General features: G+C 34.3%; 1 protein-coding gene and 2 long non-coding RNA genes across 4 annotated transcripts; 1 reads left to right on the top strand and 2 right to left on the bottom strand.

Moving 5' to 3' along the window:
• Nucleotides 1-511: 511 nt before the first annotated feature.
• On the bottom strand, nucleotides 512-13,355 carry Usp7 (Ubiquitin-specific protease 7). Of its 2 annotated transcripts, XR_010824704.1 has the most exons (19): nucleotides 12,468-13,355; nucleotides 11,302-11,403; nucleotides 10,943-11,218; nucleotides 10,760-10,878; nucleotides 10,557-10,691; nucleotides 10,294-10,488; nucleotides 10,047-10,218; nucleotides 9,785-9,977; nucleotides 9,554-9,710; nucleotides 9,248-9,442; nucleotides 6,518-6,739; nucleotides 6,092-6,386; nucleotides 5,775-5,994; nucleotides 5,385-5,552; nucleotides 4,755-5,259; nucleotides 4,586-4,657; nucleotides 4,419-4,515; nucleotides 4,056-4,339; nucleotides 512-3,963 (listed from the first exon to the last, which is right to left on the bottom strand). XR_010824704.1 is itself a non-coding variant. In XM_066747005.1 (18 exons), exons 1-18 carry the CDS (start codon nucleotides 12,784-12,786, stop codon nucleotides 4,236-4,238), a joined length of 3,546 nt encoding a protein of 1,181 aa, XP_066603102.1. In that variant the 5' UTR covers nucleotides 12,787-13,355; the 3' UTR covers nucleotides 512-4,235. The 2 variants fall into 2 exon arrangements, 1 of the variants encoding a protein (XP_066603102.1); XM_066747005.1 differs by having other exon boundaries at nucleotides 512-4,339.
• Nucleotides 13,356-14,139: 784 nt separating this feature from the next.
• Nucleotides 14,140-14,708, bottom strand: LOC136786025 (uncharacterized). The gene is made up of 3 exons (XR_010824744.1): nucleotides 14,601-14,708; nucleotides 14,330-14,510; nucleotides 14,140-14,260 (listed from the first exon to the last, which is right to left on the bottom strand). It is a non-coding gene; the product is annotated as an uncharacterized lncRNA (long non-coding RNA).
• A 4,114-nt stretch (nucleotides 14,709-18,822) lies between these two features.
• LOC136786026 (uncharacterized) lies at nucleotides 18,823-19,386 on the top strand. Its single transcript, XR_010824745.1, has 3 exons — nucleotides 18,823-18,930; nucleotides 19,021-19,201; nucleotides 19,271-19,386. It is a non-coding gene; the product is annotated as an uncharacterized lncRNA (long non-coding RNA).
• The last annotated feature ends 1,325 nt before the right edge of the window (nucleotides 19,387-20,711 follow it).

The raw sequence follows: 20,711 nt of genomic DNA, 5'->3' as shown, positions 1-20,711 counted from the left end.
AAATAGAATTTGATTTAATATAGTTTAACACATGAATCAACAAAAATTCAAAAATAATGTCAAAAATTTAATAATTTACATTTTTAAATTTGCTATAACTTCTTTTTTACTTAATATTTTTTATTTGGTAGATACTACAATAGTTAATACTCACAGTCTGTTCCTAGTCTAAAAATCTTTCTTGACTCGTTTCAGCAGAGTTACTTTGAAAGTAACCCGAGATCTATAGCTTTCCACTTGTCTCGCTGTTTCTTTCCAGTTCCCCGACCGGTTGTCGACATTTTTATCATTCGAACTGATTTTCTTATCACCGAACCCTTAATTCGGAAGTTTTATAATATTACATGAGAGTTAACATAAATATACTATATAATAATTCCTAATTAAACAAACTCTACCTGAGCTTTTATGGAAATAAATGAAGAATAATATATAAAAGTGTATAAGAGATAAATTAAATAAAGTTTAATAATTATAATATTTTACGAAATAATCTGCAATGAACGATAAATTAGGATCAAGAATACATTTTAATTATCGATGGATATTTCTACATAAATCTCATGTAAATCCATTACAATTAAATTGTTCCATTATAAAAGACATTTCGAATGAAATATCTAACTAAATATATGCGATTATTTATACATTATAAGTTATATTAACAAGTACATGACCAATACATCGTGCATTTTTCGCATAAAGAAAGTCCTTTTAATTTCACTGGATGAAATTGATACTTGATAATGAAAAGAGGCTATGAAATTACGCTAATCTCTCTCTCTCTTTCTTGTAATAAATGATATCTATTATAATCCTACATCATATATTTACCGCATCTATTTACATCTGTAGCAATAAATTCGAAGTAACACAAACTTATCGATCATAGCTTAAAATATTTCCCATTCAAAATAACTGTACATATTTTTATATATACATATAGTTGGTTGTTAATAAGACCATTTTTCTTTTCAAAACTGTCCTGAAATTGAACAGCATGCGGTTTAAAAAAATTATACTACGTTAAAATTATTAATGGCGAAATACTCGAGGCCTCAAAATACAGAGGTGGTCCATGAGAAACAGTGAAATGCTGCATACGAAGTAATATTGGAAAGCCTGCGAATGCAAAAGGAGGGATTTGTTAAATACATATGTATTCTGTAAGCATAAACGTATTACGAATCACACATAAAAAAAGAATTGCGATGTATTGCTTTCTTTTAAACGCATCCACCTCCTTATCCCTCCCCTTTATCATAGCAAAGTCATTACAGTCATCATTGTCGATATTAATAATTTCCTCCTTACATAAACTACATAAGCTTAAAGTTAAAGTACGCTCCAATAAATAAACCTCAGTGTGTACAAAACTTCCTCGTATTTCTCATCTATTTATCTTCATATGCTCCAGCAAATCGTTCCAGCAACATACTCCAGTAATTAATTAACCGATTTACAAACTTTTACGAATTCGTCTTCAAAGAGACGTCAACAATCATTCTTTCCAACAACTAAGAATGAGAAAATTGTAAAATAAAATACATTGCCGACTTGTATAAGGTTCGGGTGTGAATAAAATGTGCTCTTCCGTAATAGAAAGGCAGTAAGTTTGTTAAGTTTATCTTTTAACTGATGATCTAGTGAGTCTAGTGCTTGTACATTCTATCGGTAAATAACACCTTCCTTTATAATTTAGTATGAATCTATAGGCCCATCACTTAAAAAGCCCCAAACATATACGTAAGAAAAATTTTGTGTAAATATTAGGGATATCAATTTTTTACACATATAAGACCTCTTTGAATTTAAAGAGGAAAAGATTGTATGAAAAAAAATTATATCTCTTACAGTCCAGAAGGTCAAAATTATCTTACGTCCTATGGCTTGGTGCGATTTGCGCGTGGCTGACCCTATATACTATATATACCGGGTGGCCGGTTAAATAGAGTCAAATCTATATACTTAGATAGTTTGAATAATTCTAAGAAAAAAGTTCCTATACAATTTATAAATGTAGCCTTTAATAAAAAAATCTATTCAAATGTGTTACATTAATTAACTCTAGGCTTCTTATTCATAAATCATTCTGCTGATTTTCTGCTGTTGGTTAGACTCCGTCGAAAAGCTTTTGAGAGGATTAAGAAGCCTTAGAGTAAGCAATTTTTGTATCCCTCGACACCCTCTTCATCAAGAGTGAAGACCATCAATCTCCATTAACCTTAACCGAAATAAAAATGGTATAGTTCATCTAACGCAAACTACGACTCATAAGCTAAACCAAAAAAGTAATATAATTTCTAATATACGAATTATACCATTTTACCCTGATTAGTTTCAACCGGAGCTTGGTAGTCCTCACCTTAAGGGATAAATTAATATGTTGTGAAGACTTTTATTCTCAGAATTGTTCATACTAGCCACAAATGTCTAAGTTGGCCATAGTTAACCGGCCTAATACATACGCACTATGCATGTGGGTCTATATTAAATATCGTTTAACTTTTAAACAATAAGCAACTGTTTCCGTTTTTTCATCAACTCTCATTTTATCAACCTTTCAAAAATGTAGCAAATCTCATTGTACTATGACACGTCAATTAATTCGTGCAATTTAATAATTGATTACCATAATTTAATCATTAATTAATTCTTATTTAGACATTGTTCAATTTGCTCTTAAATCTGCAGGACAAGAAATGTCATAAAAATCTTGTGTCATGAAAACTCTTATAGTAAATAAGCAAAGCTCGTTCATTTCCACTTTCACACAATCTCCCTGAAAATTCATTAATTATATTAGTCCTCTATAAATCAAAGTAAAAGAAAAACGTGAAAATCTTGAAAATAAAAATCCTGCAGAACTGGAATTGAAATGGATAGAAATAAATAAGAGGCATCTTTTTCGTAATTGTTTTTTATTTCTATCAGTTTCAATCCAGCTTATATCTATAGGTATTTTACTCTTACAAGGATTCGTAAATTGATAAACAATTACATAAAAATCGTTTTTCTCGGATCCCTCGATATTAAATATATTACAACTTTAATTATCAGAAGCGTTATGTTAATCGAAGTATTTAAAACCCATTGTGGGCACATTTTACATTAATTTTGGCAAATCGTGGTGATGCTTGAATAATTTATAAGTAAAGTTAGAGTATTTCCTTGGAAAATTTTAATTAACTTAAATATCATGTTGTGAAAATAGCGTGTTAAATAAAATATAGCAAGACTTACGAACATTAAATTCGTGCTTTACAGGATCAATCAAAATGTATAAATGATTCGAAAAACAATTAGCTATATTTTTTTATTATTTCCTCAAGTAAATTTTCATTAGGACCTTTCACCTGCATGAATACTGTAGCGAGAACCACTAATAAATAGTCCAGTCTTCGCGCCATTTGTTATGGCTTTATTAATAATTTTAAAATCCATTCAAAGAAAATATCTGCATTATTACAAGCATTTATAAAGAAAACAATATGACTTGATAATTAATTAACTAAGAATTCAGATTTTAATTTAAGGCAGCTAATTTAACTAAATTCTGCAAGGTTTAGAAATTCGTAAAAATTCATTGTATATATAGCTCTCCTTTATAAAAAAATTTACTAAAATATTAAGACAGCTCTTTCGATAAGCACAATAAAATTTATGTTCCAGCTCCAACACATGACGATTGTAGCGTTCATTGGTTAATAATAAGTAACATGATTCAAAGTAGACTAAAAGTCTTGAGAACAGCCCAAGATTCGTAAAGTCATTACAGCAAAAGAAAAGTCATTTAATGACAAGGAAGTCTTTGTCCACCGTATCAATACTACGTCCTTTCGGAAGATCTTCGAATGTATCGTCACTTACCTCGTTAATGAATTCCATGCACGTTCGTTACTTAGTCAAGCATTTCAAATATTTACAACGAACGTAATTATAATTATGTCGAGATTCCGGTATCTAGCGTAAAAATATTTCTTTAAATTAAAAAATCATAGAGTAACCAAATGTATCGCGTCACGATACAGGTTATCCTTTAAGATTTGTATTACCTATTTAAGATTCCGAATCGTCGTCTACAAATATTGTTCTAATCAAATTTTTATGAAAATTGTGTGAAATTGTATGAACGTCCAACCTTCGTGTGTCAGATATCGCTTTGTTACTATACAGAATTATAGAAATTAGATACGAGTTAGCTGCCTGCTTCATTAGCCGAATATTTTTGGTTTTTAGTTGTAAATTTTAATAGCCTTTTCGAGGTAGTTGATTCGTGAGCGTTTTGGCGCTTTGTTGACATGTTCCAAGCCGAGCCAGGGCCTATGTGGCGATGTATCTGTTTTTTTTTCGAAAATAATAAATTTAAGAAATAGTTATAGTGTGTGAATTAAATGGTCGAAGTGCTCTTTACTTACTTATTCCTGCATATTTGAAATCTGCGATATCAATGCGATAATCTGGTGAGTCGGTAATAAAATGAGGCTTTCCCATTGTGACCACAGCGAATTTAAACTAATATTAACAAATATAATCATTAAAGAAAATTTTACATTAAATTTTTTAAGCAACTTAAAATGTATACCTTTTCAAATTCCTTTTCCTGTACTCCTATTTTCTTTAGCAACCTCTCTTTCATTTTTGTAAATGGCTCATTCTGAAATTAATTTTAAAATTTGAAAAATATATATATATATATAATGAATTAAAATGGTGTTTTTGTTACGATAAAGAAAATAAAATAGGTAACTTACGTGTTTAATTTTAAAGAAGAAAGAAATGCCAAATGTGGAATAAACGTCTTTGTAAAAGTGTACAACAGGAACTAACATTTCATCATCTGCTAGGTTGAGTTCGTCAACTGGTATCTCCTCTATCCTATAAACTTTACCTCCAGATGTGTTTAGGTTGTCTAAAGGCAAATCTTCTCTTGGACCGGGTAAAGGTTTATTGCAGTTAAGCTCTATTATTCTTAGTTTGCCAGAACCATTTTCCGATAATTCTACTTGCTTTTTAGCCTCTTCCAGTAAAGTCGCTACTGTACCGTTTTTATTCGGGTATAAAATGATCTCTTTCTCTTCCTTAAGCGACGGCCCTACCCACAGACACTTGAATTGCTTTTTATTTTCTAGCTCGTTTACTCGAATACTGAGCTGTTGATAAAACAATTTCTTTGTCTTTGGCTTGCAATATGATACTAACTCTTTTAACGTTCCTTCAAAAGTACACTTGAGTGGGTGGCCAGGAGAATCTTTGTAACTAAAAAGGGTTTAATAACAATAATATTAATTGCTTATATATTTCTTATTTTCAATTTAAATATTATATACCAAAATTAAATTAATTACAAATTAAATAGTACTATACACCAAATAATTACATACTTTTGACATTTGAAGAACTGCAAGAGATACGGATCTGTTCCAATCCTTTGAGCTACAGCCTTTGCCATTTGCTCGTACGTCATTCTTAGAGAAAGTTCCATTGTAAAACCAGGGTCATTGGGAATAGTTTTATCACAAAACGTTACTTCTACCCTATGAAAAACATCCCTGAGGAAAACAAATTATATCATTAAGTTGAAAAATCTATGGATTAGACCTATAAGCCAAACTAAGTCCGAACTTGAGTTTAATAATTACATAAGATGAGGACAGTACTAAACATTGTATTGAAAACTAAAGTGAGACAAGTTGAATTTAACTAAGACAATGATAAACTTAAGTTCGGTTTATAAACACGATGCTATATATTTATATTTTAAAAAAACATACTTAAAATATTCTTTACACGTTGGAAGTTCATATATTTCGTTGTCTCCTTCTTTCTGAAATACAATAATATCACCGTCCATGAGTTCGTCTAGAACTTTTTCCAAGGGCTCTGTAAAATTAGGAATCTTCTCTACTAAGTTTGGCTTAATTTCTTCGTACAATGCTAGCTCTGTTCCTGGCGCAAATCCAGCTCTTTCGTTCAAAATTGGAATAAGCTCCTCTACACGAAGTAACCACAAACATTAATTGTGTTTCAAACATAAATATTATAATTACATTAGTTTCATTAGTTAAGTGAAAAAGAAATGTTTACTTACGGACTTTGGCTGTAACTGGCATATAGTGATGACCACAATAATGAATTTTCTTATGTTTGGGGTCGTATAATTTAAAGAATAATAATACATCAGTGTCCTTGTCGAAAGCCGGTAATGCTGTGAGTCCTGAATCAGGTGGAACCAACTCGACAAAGACGTTCCATGGATTGATATTCTCTGAGCATTCGACGATAGTCTTCTGAAGATCCGATTCTGGTTCCATCAGTGTTGGTCTACAGGTTTGATTAGACCGTAAACTAAATGGCCATACACGGATCTGCTCTACAGGATATTTCTGCAGATAAAGAATAAAAGGGCAATTAACAAACAACATAATTCAAAACTTTATCAATGTTTATGTAAATTTATGACAAATTGTAACCAGAGAAATTTGTGTTAATAATGATTGTAAATAAAATCACTTACCAAGCTTTCACTGAGCAGTTTTAGAAAGTCGTGCATGGTGTCCTGCTTACGTACGCGAAAAACGCGATATAAAGCGTGCTCCGGATCGTAGAGATCGTTGCCCTGGTGACCGTCAAAGCTATCCTCGAGAAGGACATTGACAGTCATATACAAGTAAGCTTCCGTTCTTTCCTTTCTTCTTATCTGTTCCAGCTTCTTCTCCTCTTGTAGCCTCTCCACCAGCTAGATCAACAAAATTAAAATTACCCATTTGTGTAAATCATAGTAATCATCTTCATTGATTTAATTTTCTTGTCTTTTTAGGTCTTTTTATTTTTACTCTATCTTTCTCTCTCCCTTTCCCTCTCCCCTTTCTCTCTTTCTTTCTCTCGTTACAGATTATCGAAAAAGATTGCAGCGTCATGCTTTTGAGAATCAGATTTTAATTGGTTCCGAAACATCAAAAGAATGACATGTAGCAGCTCCTTTTATCAGTTATATAATTTTAATTTTGTTCATCTGCCGCTATACCGACTACCAAGCTAAGCGAGTACAAAATGAAAATTGTCCGATGATGAGTGATGGTTCCAGCCTTATACAGATTTTGGCAGTCATAGCTAAAAGTTATTCGTTAGGTTTCATTTATAAAAATATATTAAATGAATTGAGAAGTTATACTCTAAAATGCAGTATAAAAAGTGTTTTATAAATCAACTATATCTATTAAGTAGAATACAAAAGAAGCTTTGATTGCTTTATCCAAATATATTAGTATAGATACTGTTAAATACTTGCAGTCTTATACAATCAATTTTAATGTTAATCTGACTGCTATAAACAAATTTTGATAAAAACTTGCTTAGACATTCTTATAAATTTACAGAAAATTGCAATTTATTAACAAATAAATGGCATGCCAACACACAACCACCACTCATGCTAGGCAATAATTAAAATGTGACGAATAACTTTGGTAGTGTGGAGATTTCTTTTTGCATCTCATAAAATCGATGCAATCCCCTATTTTTCTACGGGTAATTTAACGTATTTCTTTTTTTACACTAATATGAAAAATGCGGTATAAATAAAACTGACGCGAATATTGACTGTGAAATCTTTCTAGTATCCAACAATTTATTAGTCGTTATTTTTTGTTATTTTTTATATATAAAATAATGGTATAGTATTTTAAAGGTAGCTCACGATTATAGCTATTATAATTATTTATTCTATCAGTGATACTTAACTTCTTTGTCTATTTTATTAATATGTAACAACAAATAAATAGGTAAGCATCCGATTGTATTTACTATTAACACTGAGAAAATTAATTTGACCTGTATAATTGTCTGAATTCCCTTCTAGATTAAAGGCTTTCTTTTGCAAATAATAAGAACAATGTTAGAAATGGTAATTTAAATCACATAACTTTTTGCTCACTAAACAATCCTTTAACAAATACATTGCAGAAGACATCAAGGAAGCTGACGTTACAGAAAAGTATTGCTTCATTACTTCTCATTTTATCTTATTTTTTAATGCATCTCATTCCTTCATAAGTCTGAGCCCATTTTAAATAATATTTGCAATTATATTACTATAAAAACTGAAAACTTTGTCACTCTAGTCTTTTTCTGTTTTTCCTCCGTTTCTTAGAACCTTTCTTGCGAAGCAAGTCTAAGATATGTTATACTGCATTTCTCTTTTTAATGCTTTGTAAGCTACAGTACAATCATTAATTTGTCAAATATAATATAATACAATGTTTATTACAACAAAAACCTTCTCAAAATCAATCCAGATTTCCTTGCACTAGACCGTCGTTCAGATTTTCCTGAAAAACCTGATTTTGAGTCGGTTTTTTTCTTTCCTTTCCTATTTTTATATAACAGTGACTAAAGTGCAACGCATCAGAACGACTGTTTACCATCACTCAGTCAAAGATATGAAGAACCGTCATTTAAGGGAAAAATAAATAAATAATCACAAGTCTGGCTATTATCTTTAATTCTCGTTCGTCCGTGCTGAATCCTCTTTAAAAAATATGACTATAGTTATAACAAAATAAGATTAATATTTATATAAATATATTTATATAAATATCTGATTCTAATTTATTTCTTGATTACTTTGATAACTTAAGGTCTAGTTATCCACAAAGAAAGTCGATCAGAAGCTACATTCATTCTGAATGTTGACTAAGTAATGGAAGTCATTTAACGATATTAATGCATGCAGCACATGATTTGTGGAAGTAAATACCATTTATACAATATTAACATTAATTGATGTCAGAGCATAATCATTCATACTGAAATTTAACATAGAAGTCAATTAACCCGACAAAGTTAACATCAAAATTTTTCTGAATAAAATCTGTTATCTGCTCTGAGGAGAATGAACAACCAGCATTACTCCTTCCTCAAAAATCTAATATTCCGTTATGCATCGATCATTAATACCCTTATCAACAACCGGTAGTACGTTTATCTTAAACAGAGAAAAGAAACTCTGGAGAAAGGATCACGAAAAGCAACACAGGCAATATTATAAATGATCATATACACTAATCAGCTATGAGAAGCTGATTGGTTAAAAATCGTGGATGAAAAGATTTGGATTTCGAGGATTTTGCGTGCACGGACGAAGAGTTGTTTCTGTGTGAGAGTCTTTAATTGAGTCTGTCACGTCTTTGTCACGTTCAAGGTCGCTCAACTCCTGGGAAAGTTCTCTTTGTAGGACGTTTCTGACCTCTTGAGGGATGTCCTCTTCTTTGACCTCTTGCAACACGGTCTCCAGCTCAGAATCCTTTATGTAGACCAACATGTATGCATTGGTGCAATGTTTCACAGCCATAGACATATCTTCATCCTGTCCACCATAGTTGTTTTCAATCGCCTCCGTTTTTGTACATTTTGATACCACGTCGTCGTCGAATTTGCACCACTTTTATGAAACAAAAATATTATTATTTAACTTCACTCAATAAATGCTGTATAAGCAATGATTATTTGCCTTCACAGAAATCCATATACCATACCCTTTTAATCTACTTACTTTTCCATCCCCAGCAGGATTAATAAACACTACATAATGGCCACCGTGATTATCACCACTGTGAACCAAAACAGCGTGCAACGTGTAATCTGCTTCATTTGGCGAATCCTTATTTTGCAAGTACTTGCCAAGACTAATTTTTTCATAAAACTGAAATCTAGAAATGTTTAAACATTAAAATAAATTACTATCGATCGAACTGTAAAAAGAATTATAAGAGTTTTTACTCACTTGTCGTTAAATTTAACCGAACAATCGGTTACTGGGTCATACTGAAAACGCATTAAATGTAAATGCAAAACTGGTGGGAAAGAGGAGAAAATGACACCCTTCTCAGCTTCCTGTAGCCCGTGCTCTCCTGCATCATACTTGTTATCTCCATCCAAGCTTTCAGTACTAACATAATCGTTAAATGATTCATAGACTAAAAGAAATTATTATTTGTAATAAAACAGATTTTTTTATAGCCTATAACAAAATAAAATAAACTTACTGTCAGTTTTGCCTTTAATATTCAACTGTATGTCATAAAATGTTTCCACTCTTGTTGATTTGTAATCAACATTCTTACACTTTATGAAAGAAAGCATTTTACCCTCAAATAACTTTGGCACTGTTCCCTCCACACATGTCCCTTTCATTTTACTTTCCAGTTTGTCTAACAGCTGAAAAATCATTGTTATAAGTATGTTAAAATTATTTTTTAAGTGGCATATTTCCTTTGTTTTAATTAAACATACCACACGCAAAAATTCTTGGACATCATGTTGCATAAAAGAATCCAAAGTTTCCCAACCAAAGCTTTTAGTTAATTTTTTGGTACCAACTGGCTTATCAGAAAACTGTAATTCGTGAAACACTCTTTGCAAAGCTAATGCGACACTTTTACTTGAGTCATCACTTTCTGTTGGCATTTTGTACACTGCTTTGCGTAACTAGAAAGTTAACACTGAATGTAAAAACTGTCTTCCATTATTATTGATACGGCAAAAATTGATCATACTTGATTTGTAAAATATAGTGTCTGCAGTAAAGAGTTCATGTAACATGTAGCACCCTGATTTTTTAGTCCCACATATCCTGTGTGTTTTTTACTATCCCAACTAACTCCATGTGGAGCATCAGCAACAACGTGGACCTGTTTTCAAGACATAAACTTAAAACAGAACAAAATTAACCTAATTAAATTTAAAGAAGTATCCTAACCTCAAGAATGATTGTATCATCTTTAATATATCCTTTTTCAGGATCTAAAACCTCATTCCATGCCATAAAATGACTAAAACCCCAATCATTTTCCTTACTGTAGAAGAGATGATGAATTTCTACAAAATATGCCAAATACATTAACCTCTTCAATCCTAAATAAATTATCTATTTAAAACATACTTCTACTAAAAGGCTCCTGTCCCTCTTTAACAGAAAGTAAACGAAGCTCTGCAACTGCATAACAGCTCCAAGAAGTTGATTCACTCTCTCCATTACATTGTAAAAAAAAGCCAAGAGACCTTTGTGGTTGCCTTTCTTGTGACTGACTTGTTCTAGGCATTACCATAATTTTCCACGGTAAATTTCTTACATAGCATGGAGGGGATAGCTGTGAATCCTTCATTTTTGAGACACCCTCTATTGTACACTGGAAGGTAGCTTCTGATCTTGCTTCATCTAATAAAAATATTAAAATTTAATTATTTTTAAAATTAATCTGAAATTCCAGTTTATAATATTTTCTTTAAAAATTGATTTACCTTCCTCCATTTCTTGATCTTGATCTAAACAAGCTAATTCACAAGGCTCTCCATTAATAGGACGTGTTTCATTTCCATCTCCCCCTCCATCATTTGGTGTTTCTGTAACAAATTTTTTAAAATGTAAATCAATAGGTACAATTTTTATTATAACATAATTTAATTTTAAATTTGGTTTAATAAGTTTTTTTTAGTGATGCAAAAATGACCATTTGTTAAAGATTTAAAAAGATTACTTTTCACAAAATAATTTTCACCATTAATAAAAAGGTTAAAAGACAATAAATCATTAGAAACTTTTTTGTACTCTTATCCATTCACTCAAATGAACAAATTTTTTAATAAAAAAAAAAAAAAATAGAAGTTGTAATAACTCATCTTGAACTTATACCCATTTATAAAGAAATTCGGTGATTAATCATGATTAGTTGCTTTTTACAACATTTTTGAAAAGATTTAGTAATAATCTATTCTGAGACAGCAATCTAAAGAAAACTAAGGTCACAACAATATTATAATAAAGTAAATATTAAAGACTTTCTGCTTATTTCTTCCGAAATAATTTTAATACGCCAAAATTCCGAAAATTTTCCTTGAAACTGCGCTATACACAAATATAGCTGAGGGTATTAATAAATTTCACGAACATAACCATAAATTTCTTGAAACACGAAGTAAAGCTTTGATAATAATGAAAAAAAAATTATTTTTCCAAATCAAACAAATTCTATAAACAAATAGCATAAAGCTGTTAATACACTTCGAGAATTCGCTACAATTTCAGGTTTAAGAAGGCAATATTAGCATAATGAAGAAGCTAAAAAAAGGGATAAGAAACGCAAGATGAAGTGAAGTAAAGAAGCAGTTATTGTCCAAAATTAAGTCTCGTTCTCGAAAAAAAGTTCAACTTTCATAGAGAGACTTCGTAAAACAACCTATCTATTTTGATAAAATAAAAGTGAATAGAAACTTAGAAAAAGCGGAATCCTTAAAACGGAATTGTAATATTTTTCGTGTAAATAGCATAATCTATAAGTAAGAGTGTTATTGTTCAAGGCAAAAAAGAAGTATAGGTGGAAATAAGATATTTTTTACATAGAGAGAAAGAGAGAAAGAAAGAGGGGGGAGCAGGGGATGGTCTAAGAAAAAGGAGGTAAAAGACTCACCCTCTTGCGTATCCATTTCCTCAAACTCGTTAACCTGGACAGGGGCTAATTTGAGTTGCTTTTGCTTGAGGTTTTCCTGATCATTTACGTGATTCATTGCGATGCCGATGTTGATGGTCGTGTTGGCTGCAGCGGTTACCTCCGTGACGGCTTCCGCCGTCGAGGTGACTTCGTCTGGGGGGGGAACGTGGACAGGGCTCCCTAGCTGCGGTGGCTGGGTCTCCTGGTGATCCTCTCCCGTGGTTTCCTCCTGCAACGTCGCTTTACCGCACGGCGACGATTGGTATTTGCTCGCAATTCGCCCAATTTCTGCGGCCATCAAACGCCCCCGCTACTCCGGGGGACGCCCACAGCATATATTCCACCCTCGTGCTCCGCTTCGTATTCCTCAACCCCCGACCGTTGGCGACCCTCGACTTTCTCGATCAAAAACCTTCTGCGACACTAACACTACTCCCACCAAAGCTCTCACTCACCCGGAAGCACCGGGCGACCGACTTTTTTAGAACTTCCTCGGAGATGAGTTTTTAGGTTATCCTGGCTCTTTTTGCCAGGTTGACGATCCCTTTTCGCGTTCTTCCACCAATTACTTGATCAACAACAGCAAATTTCCTCCAATTTCCGTTGAGGTTTCTAGCCGCGTTGCCGATCTCCACGACGGCCTAGGAGATGATTTCCCCACTCGCGATAAACTTTTGATTCTCTTAAGTTCCCCTAAGATTCCACAAGCTTCTTTTCAGCCTGCTTCGCCTTTCCCGATCTCACCAGCTGACGCTTTTCTTTACGACGATCTTGCAAAAATCGTCCAGCAGCACTTATACGCGAAAATAAACAAAATGGCGACTCTCGACACCCTAGTAGCTGCTGCTGCCTAGTGCCTGCTGCAGCCGATCCACTCATCCACTTCCACAGTTCTACACTCAACTCAATTTCGCAGATCTCGAAATGTGTTCGCAAAATACGCAAAACTTTCTCTACATATTTTTCAAAAATAAATGTGTTCTTAAACTTTCCACATGTACACTGACATTCATCGAATCTGCTCGTGAAGAATGGCCTACTAGATTTGTAACTAGCTGGACAGCTTCAGGTCTCTAGTTCTCACCAAAGCGTAAAACGTCACGGTGACGTCAGATGACGTCACGATGACGTATAGGAGTCGTGGTGGGGAGAATAAGGAGAATCTGGTAAATTGCATATACTCGAGTGTAGCGGTTGATCGTCTTACTTTTGTCAAAAGTATATCATCTCGGGATAAAATGGTATAGTAAGAATTTTCTTCTTTCTCTGTCTAATAGCATAAGAGTGAGAGAGAAAGACATATGATACCCCATGTGCCCATTGATTCTGCTCGAGCACGTTTTTGGTATAGTGATAGGAATTTTGGTATACTGATAGAAGCGGTAATAATATAGTAATCAAACGACAGATCAATAAAAAGAAGAGGGCATATTCCAATGAGTGAAGTGTCAAAATGTGCAACTTAACCTCTGTAATTTGTATTAATTTATTAAAATAACTTGTAAGTGATGAACTTTTAATAAAATCATATTAAGTGTTATAAATTTGTATAAAAAATATGTATTTTAGTTTTAACCTATTATTGTGTAACATATGGTGTATAAAAATAACTGAAAATATATATTTTAAATTAAATTTATGTTGTTGATATTTTGTCAAGAATAACACATCATTAACTTTTATATTAATAATAAGGAGCTATATTCTTGAGTCGTAAAGTCCATTGGAGCTTGCAAGTCAACTATGGATCCCAAGCTTACAGCAATAAGATTCTACGAATAAAGAAGATGCAATTCATTATTAAAATAGATAATCGTTAACTCAGATTTTTTTGCAGAAACCTAATATCAATAGTGACAAGCTTTCGTATCTATTTCCAATTGATGATGCTGGAAGAGAACCTCTGAGAGCTCCTGACAGCTCAACTGCCACAGGTCCAAGAAACAGCTATTTACGTAAATCTGTCCAGTGTCATGCAATACATTATCCAGAAGCCATTCTGCTATTATCCAGCTAATGTTTCTACGCAATATAATTAATTTCTTATTAATTTTCAAATATACTAAATATGTAAAGAAGAAAAAGCCAATATATTAAAATCCATTTACTTACACTACATCTCATTACGTAACCATGAGTGAATATTGTTGAATGGTGACAGAACAGTTTATAGTTGCAGAATCAGAATACATTCCTGTTGTGGGTAATGTTGCTGGGTCCTTTTGTTCTTTCGCAGTATCCAAAAGCAGCAAATTTGCAATGATTTTACAATTATAGCCTATATTCGAAGAAAACTTTAATACTTAAACTTAAATTGAAGAATATTCAAATGATTAATAGTAACTCCTTACGGATTAAGATATCTTGCATTATTTTCAATTTCTGCTACCAGTGCATATAGGCAAATTCAGTGGTAAATTGTTATTCTCATCACTTAGAGCTTGTTAATCCTGTAAGTTACGTAGCACTTTAAAGTGGGCAAACAAATCCTTACGCTGCATTATATTAGTCTTCTCTTCCTTCGCTAACTTTTGAAAATTCATATATTACTGTTATCCACGAGTATATTTACCCAGTGGCTGAAAAATATTAGAAAGAGTATGAAAATTCATTCTTAAAAGTAAGCATAAATTATTTCCATATTCATAAAGTTATACATACCTATTCTATTATTTAGCTGGATGTTAGCTGCCACGAAGACATCCATATGCAATGTGCCTGCCCTCCTTCCTTTTTATTCCAGTGTATTATCCTAATAGTTTGCTGCAGGACAGTCTTAAGTCAGAAATAGATTGAAGTGTGATAATTCGGTTCTACTTTCTCTTTACCCTGGCCTACCATGAGGAGATACTCTTTTTTATCTTGATTTTTCATAACGTAAATGATAAATAATTATTCCTGAAATAAAAACGTGCACACACACATATATATATATATATATATATTATTGTCTTTTCAGATTATATACTGTATTTTTTATCTTATATAATTTATTTTTTTTTTCTTTTTTTCAGTACTCCGAAAATTGATTTACGTTAAATAATATTGGTGGCCCTGAAAAGGGCCGATTTTTGGATCCAACACGTGGCAGAGCACATTCCTTTTTTATACCATGCAATCCGATCCATCTAAAAAAATACCCATTCGAAACCAACAACAGTAAAGCTCATTCAATAATCCGTCCAGTAGCCATTCCGCTCGATCACTTGATTAAGTCGATTAGGTATCGAGTTAGTCAAGTTAGCTAAGAACTCTGGGTCAGACCTAAGGCCTTCCCAGATATTCTTCGCTTGATCGAGAATCGCTGCCCTCGTCCTCGCGCCTGGCTCTATCCATCGTCTGGACATCAATGCCCAGACGTTCTCAATTAAATTGAGATCCGGTGATCGAGCGGGCCAATCCACCACTTCCAACTCCGGGTGTCGCGCAAACCACGCTCGCGTTTCGCGTGAGGTATGGATCGCTGAATTGTCCTGCACAAATCGGATCACCGGTACTTCATCCGCGGGATATACATTACGCACGCTTGGGAGAAAAATTTCTTCCAAGATGCGAATGTATTCCCGGGAATTCATACGTGGAGAAATCTCCACAAGATCACCGATATGTTCACCGGAAATCCAGCCCCATACGCCACACGATACGCGTCCAGACCGATGAGTCTGGAAGACGTGGTTTGGCTGCAACCGGGTATCGTTCGGGCGCCACACGTGCAAGGCCTGAGCCTGAGAGGGCAACGATATGAAAACCTTTTCATCGGTCCATATCGTAGCCTTCCAATCTGCACGGCTCCGCGAAAGATTCGCGAGGGCATAGCCAACTCTCTGCTCACGGTGAGCAGGAGTTAATGGGATTTTACGCGCTGGACGACGGCAGTGAATACCTGCAGAGTGTAAACGCCGCAGGCCGGTGGTCACTGAAGCTGGATAATCTATCTCCTCCACTATGTCGCTGACACTAGCGAAGGGATCTTCTTCGATCCTGCTCAGCAGCTGCTGGTCATCGATCTCCGAAGTCCTTTTCTGCCCTCTGTTCTCCGCTCTCCGGTCACGCAGTGCGTGGTCTCCGCCTTCGCGGTACCGACGTATCCAGCGCCTGACGGTGGTCTCGTGTGCCCCGCAGAGTACAGCGATCTCACTCGCGCTTTTCCCGCACTCAAAATAGCCAATGGCTCTTCCTCTGGTAGCCTCACTATGCTGTGACATCGTCGACGTATCCAATAGATATGAATGTTATAACAAATTAACGTTATTATCGATACTTCTAATTCAATAATCGAGGCATTATTCACTTTTATCTATAATAACGTTAATTTGTTATAACATTCATATCTATTGGATACGTCGACGATGTCACAGCATAGTGAGGCTACCAGAGGAAGAGCCATTGGCTATTTTGAGTGCGGGAAAAGCGCGAGTGAGATCGCTGTACTCTGCGGGGCACACGAAACCACCGTCAGGCGCTGGATACGTCGGTACCGCGAAGGCGGAGACCACGCACTGCGTGACCGGAGAGCGGAGAACAGAGGGCAGAAAAGGACTTCGGAGATCGATGACCAGCAGCTGCTGAGCAGGATCGAAGAAGATCCCTTCGCTAGTGTCAGCGACATAGTGGAGGAGATAGATTATCCAGCTTCAGTGACCACCGGCCTGCGGCGTTTACACTCTGCAGGTATTCACTGCCGTCGTCCAGCGCGTAAAATCCCATTAACTCCTGCTCACCGTGAGCAGAGAGTTGGCTATGCCCTCGCGAATCTTTCGCGGAGCCGTGCAGATTGGAAGGCTACGATATGGACCGATGAAAAGGTTTTCATATCGTTGCCCTCTCAGGCTCAGGCCTTGCACGTGTGGCGCCCGAACGATACCCGGTTGCAGCCAAACCACGTCTTCCAGACTCATCGGTCTGGACGCGTATCGTGTGGCGTATGGGGCTGGATTTCCGGTGAACATATCGGTGATCTTGTGGAGATTTCTCCACGTATGAATTCCCGGGAATACATTCGCATCTTGGAAGAAATTTTTCTCCCAAGCGTGCGTAATGTATATCCCGCGGATGAAGTACCGGTGATCCGATTTGTGCAGGACAATTCAGCGATCCATACCTCACGCGAAACGCGAGCGTGGTTTGCGCGACACCCGGAGTTGGAAGTGGTGGATTGGCCCGCTCGATCACCGGATCTCAATTTAATTGAGAACGTCTGGGCATTGATGTCCAGACGATGGATAGAGCCAGGCGCGAGGACGAGGGCAGCGATTCTCGATCAAGCGAAGAATATCTGGGAAGGCCTTAGGTCTGACCCAGAGTTCTTAGCTAACTTGACTAACTCGATACCTAATCGACTTAATCAAGTGATCGAGCGGAATGGCTACTGGACGGATTATTGAATGAGCTTTACTGTTGTTGGTTTCGAATGGGTATTTTTTTAGATGGATCGGATTGCATGGTATAAAAAAGGAATGTGCTCTGCCACGTGTTGGATCCAAAAATCGGCCCTTTTCAGGGCCACCAATATTATTTAACGTAAATCAATTTTCGGAGTACTGAAAAAAAGAAAAAAAAAATAAATTATATAAGATAAAAAATACAGTATATAATCTGAAAAGACAATAATATATATATATATATATATATGTGTGTGTGCACGTTTTTATTTCAGGAATAATTATTTATCATTTACGTTATGAAAAATCAAGATAAAAAAGAGTATCTCCTCATGGTAGGCCAGGGTAAAGAGAAAGTAGAACCGAATTATCACACTTCAATCTATTTCTGACTTAAGACTGTCCTGCAGCAAACTATTAGGATAATACACTGGAATAAAAAGGAAGGAGGGCAGGCACATTGCATATGGATGTCTTCGTGGCAGCTAACATCCAGCTAAATAATAGAATAGGTATGTATAACTTTATGAATATGGAAATAATTTATGCTTACTTTTAAGAATGAATTTTCATACTCTTTCTAATATTTTTCAGCCACTGGGTAAATATACTCGTGGATAACAGTAATATATGAATTTTCAAAAGTTAGCGAAGGAAGAGAAGACTAATATAATGCAGCGTAAGGATTTGTTTGCCCACTTTAAAGTGCTACGTAACTTACAGGATTAACAAGCTCTAAGTGATGAGAATAACAATTTACCACTGAATTTGCCTATATGCACTGGTAGCAGAAATTGAAAATAATGCAAGATATCTTAATCCGTAAGGAGTTACTATTAATCATTTGAATATTCTTCAATTTAAGTTTAAGTATTAAAGTTTTCTTCGAATATAGGCTATAATTGTAAAATCATTGCAAATTTGCTGCTTTTGGATACTGCGAAAGAACAAAAGGACCCAGCAACATTACCCACAACAGGAATGTATTCTGATTCTGCAACTATAAACTGTTCTGTCACCATTCAACAATATTCACTCATGGTTACGTAATGAGATGTAGTGTAAGTAAATGGATTTTAATATATTGGCTTTTTCTTCTTTACATATTTAGTATATTTGAAAATTAATAAGAAATTAATTATATTGCGTAGAAACATTAGCTGGATAATAGCAGAATGGCTTCTGGATAATGTATTGCATGACACTGGACAGATTTACGTAAATAGCTGTTTCTTGGACCTGTGGCAGTTGAGCTGTCAGGAGCTCTCAGAGGTTCTCTTCCAGCATCATCAATTGGAAATAGATACGAAAGCTTGTCACTATTGATATTAGGTTTCTGCAAAAAAATCTGAGTTAACGATTATCTATTTTAATAATGAATTGCATCTTCTTTATTCGTAGAATCTTATTGCTGTAAGCTTGGGATCCATAGTTGACTTGCAAGCTCCAATGGACTTTACGACTCAAGAATATAGCTCCTTATTATTAATATAAAAGTTAATGATGTGTTATTCTTGACAAAATATCAACAACATAAATTTAATTTAAAATATATATTTTCAGTTATTTTTATACACCATATGTTACACAATAATAGGTTAAAACTAAAATACATATTTTTTATACAAATTTATAACACTTAATATGATTTTATTAAAAGTTCATCACTTACAAGTTATTTTAATAAATTAATACAAATTACAGAGGTTAAGTTGCACATTTTGACACTTCACTCATTGGAATATGCCCTCTTCTTTTTATTGATCTGTCGTTTGATTACTATATTATTACCGCTTCTATCAGTATACCAAAATTCCTATCACTATACCAAAAACGTGCTCGAGCAGAATCAATGGGCACATGGGGTATCATATGTCTTTCTCTCTCACTCTTATGCTATTAGACAGAGAAAGAAGAAAATTCTTACTATACCATTTTATCCCGAGATGATATACTTTTGACAAAAGTAAGACGATCAACCGCTACACTCGAGTATATGCAATTTACCAGATTCTCCTTATTCTCCCCACCACGACTCCTATACGTCATCGTGACGTCATCTGACGTCACCGTGACGTTTTACGCTTTGGTGAGAACTAGAGACCTGAAGCTGTCCAGCTAGTTACAAATCTAGTAGGCCATTCTTCACGAGCAGATTCGATGAATGTCAGTGTACATACTATCTCTCTCGAGTTGCAGAACTGCAGAACAAGAACAGACCGCCTCAGTCAAATTGGCCGGACATATGTATATTGAATAATGGAAAAAAAACTACAGGAGTTGTTTGTTAAGTGTTTGTAGATGTTTGTTATATCAATAAAAGCGTTTGTTATTTGCTAATTTTTGAGAAAATGCAAAAATAAAAACCAGCGTTAAGTTGGCCGAACATTAATTACTTTTCTTTAGATAGGCATATAATATGGATTCAGAATCGTTTGTAGCTTCTACAAATAAAAGAAAAAATGTTTGTTAGTTAATGGATTTGAACGAAAATGAAATTAAAAAATTCACAATTTAGTTCGAGAGCAAGTAAAGGTTATATATATTATTCTATTTTACGATTTTACAACTATATTGATAATAAACGTTTGTTAAGTGTTTGTAGATTCTTGTTACACCAATAGAAACATTTGTTATGATTGATAATTTTTGCAAAAATGCAGAAAATAAAAATCGCATCAGTGTGAAGTTGACTGGACATTAATTAAATTTTTCCTTAAATAATGTAATCAAATCGATTTAGGATCGTCTGTACATAGTTTCTAAAAACATAAGTTACGTTTATTAAATGTTAATTATGAAGAAAAATCAAATTACAATCATTTCCAATTTTGTCCATAAT

This window comes from Prorops nasuta, unplaced genomic scaffold (genome assembly GCF_024137725.1).
Source record: "Prorops nasuta isolate Cenicafe-Biocafe unplaced genomic scaffold, Cenicafe_Pnas_1.2 PNAS00003, whole genome shotgun sequence".
NCBI classification, from domain to species: Eukaryota; Metazoa; Arthropoda; class Insecta; order Hymenoptera; family Bethylidae; genus Prorops; species Prorops nasuta.
This window is presented reverse-complemented; position numbering and strand designations above follow the sequence as displayed.

Excerpts from the sequence above, each read along its gene's own strand:
- Usp7 (XM_066747005.1), bottom strand. The coding sequence starts at position 12,786 with ATGGCCGCAGAAATTGGGCGAATTGCGAGCAAATACCAATCGTCGCCG. Across the intron at positions 6,740-9,247 it reads AAGAGGACATCCCTCAAGAG|CTGGTGGAGAGGCTACAAGA; the intron begins GTCAGAAACGTC and ends TTGTTGATCTAG. Across the intron at positions 5,553-5,774 it reads ACGTGTAAAGAATATTTTAA|GGATGTTTTTCATAGGGTAG; the intron begins GTATGTTTTTTT and ends TGTTTTCCTCAG.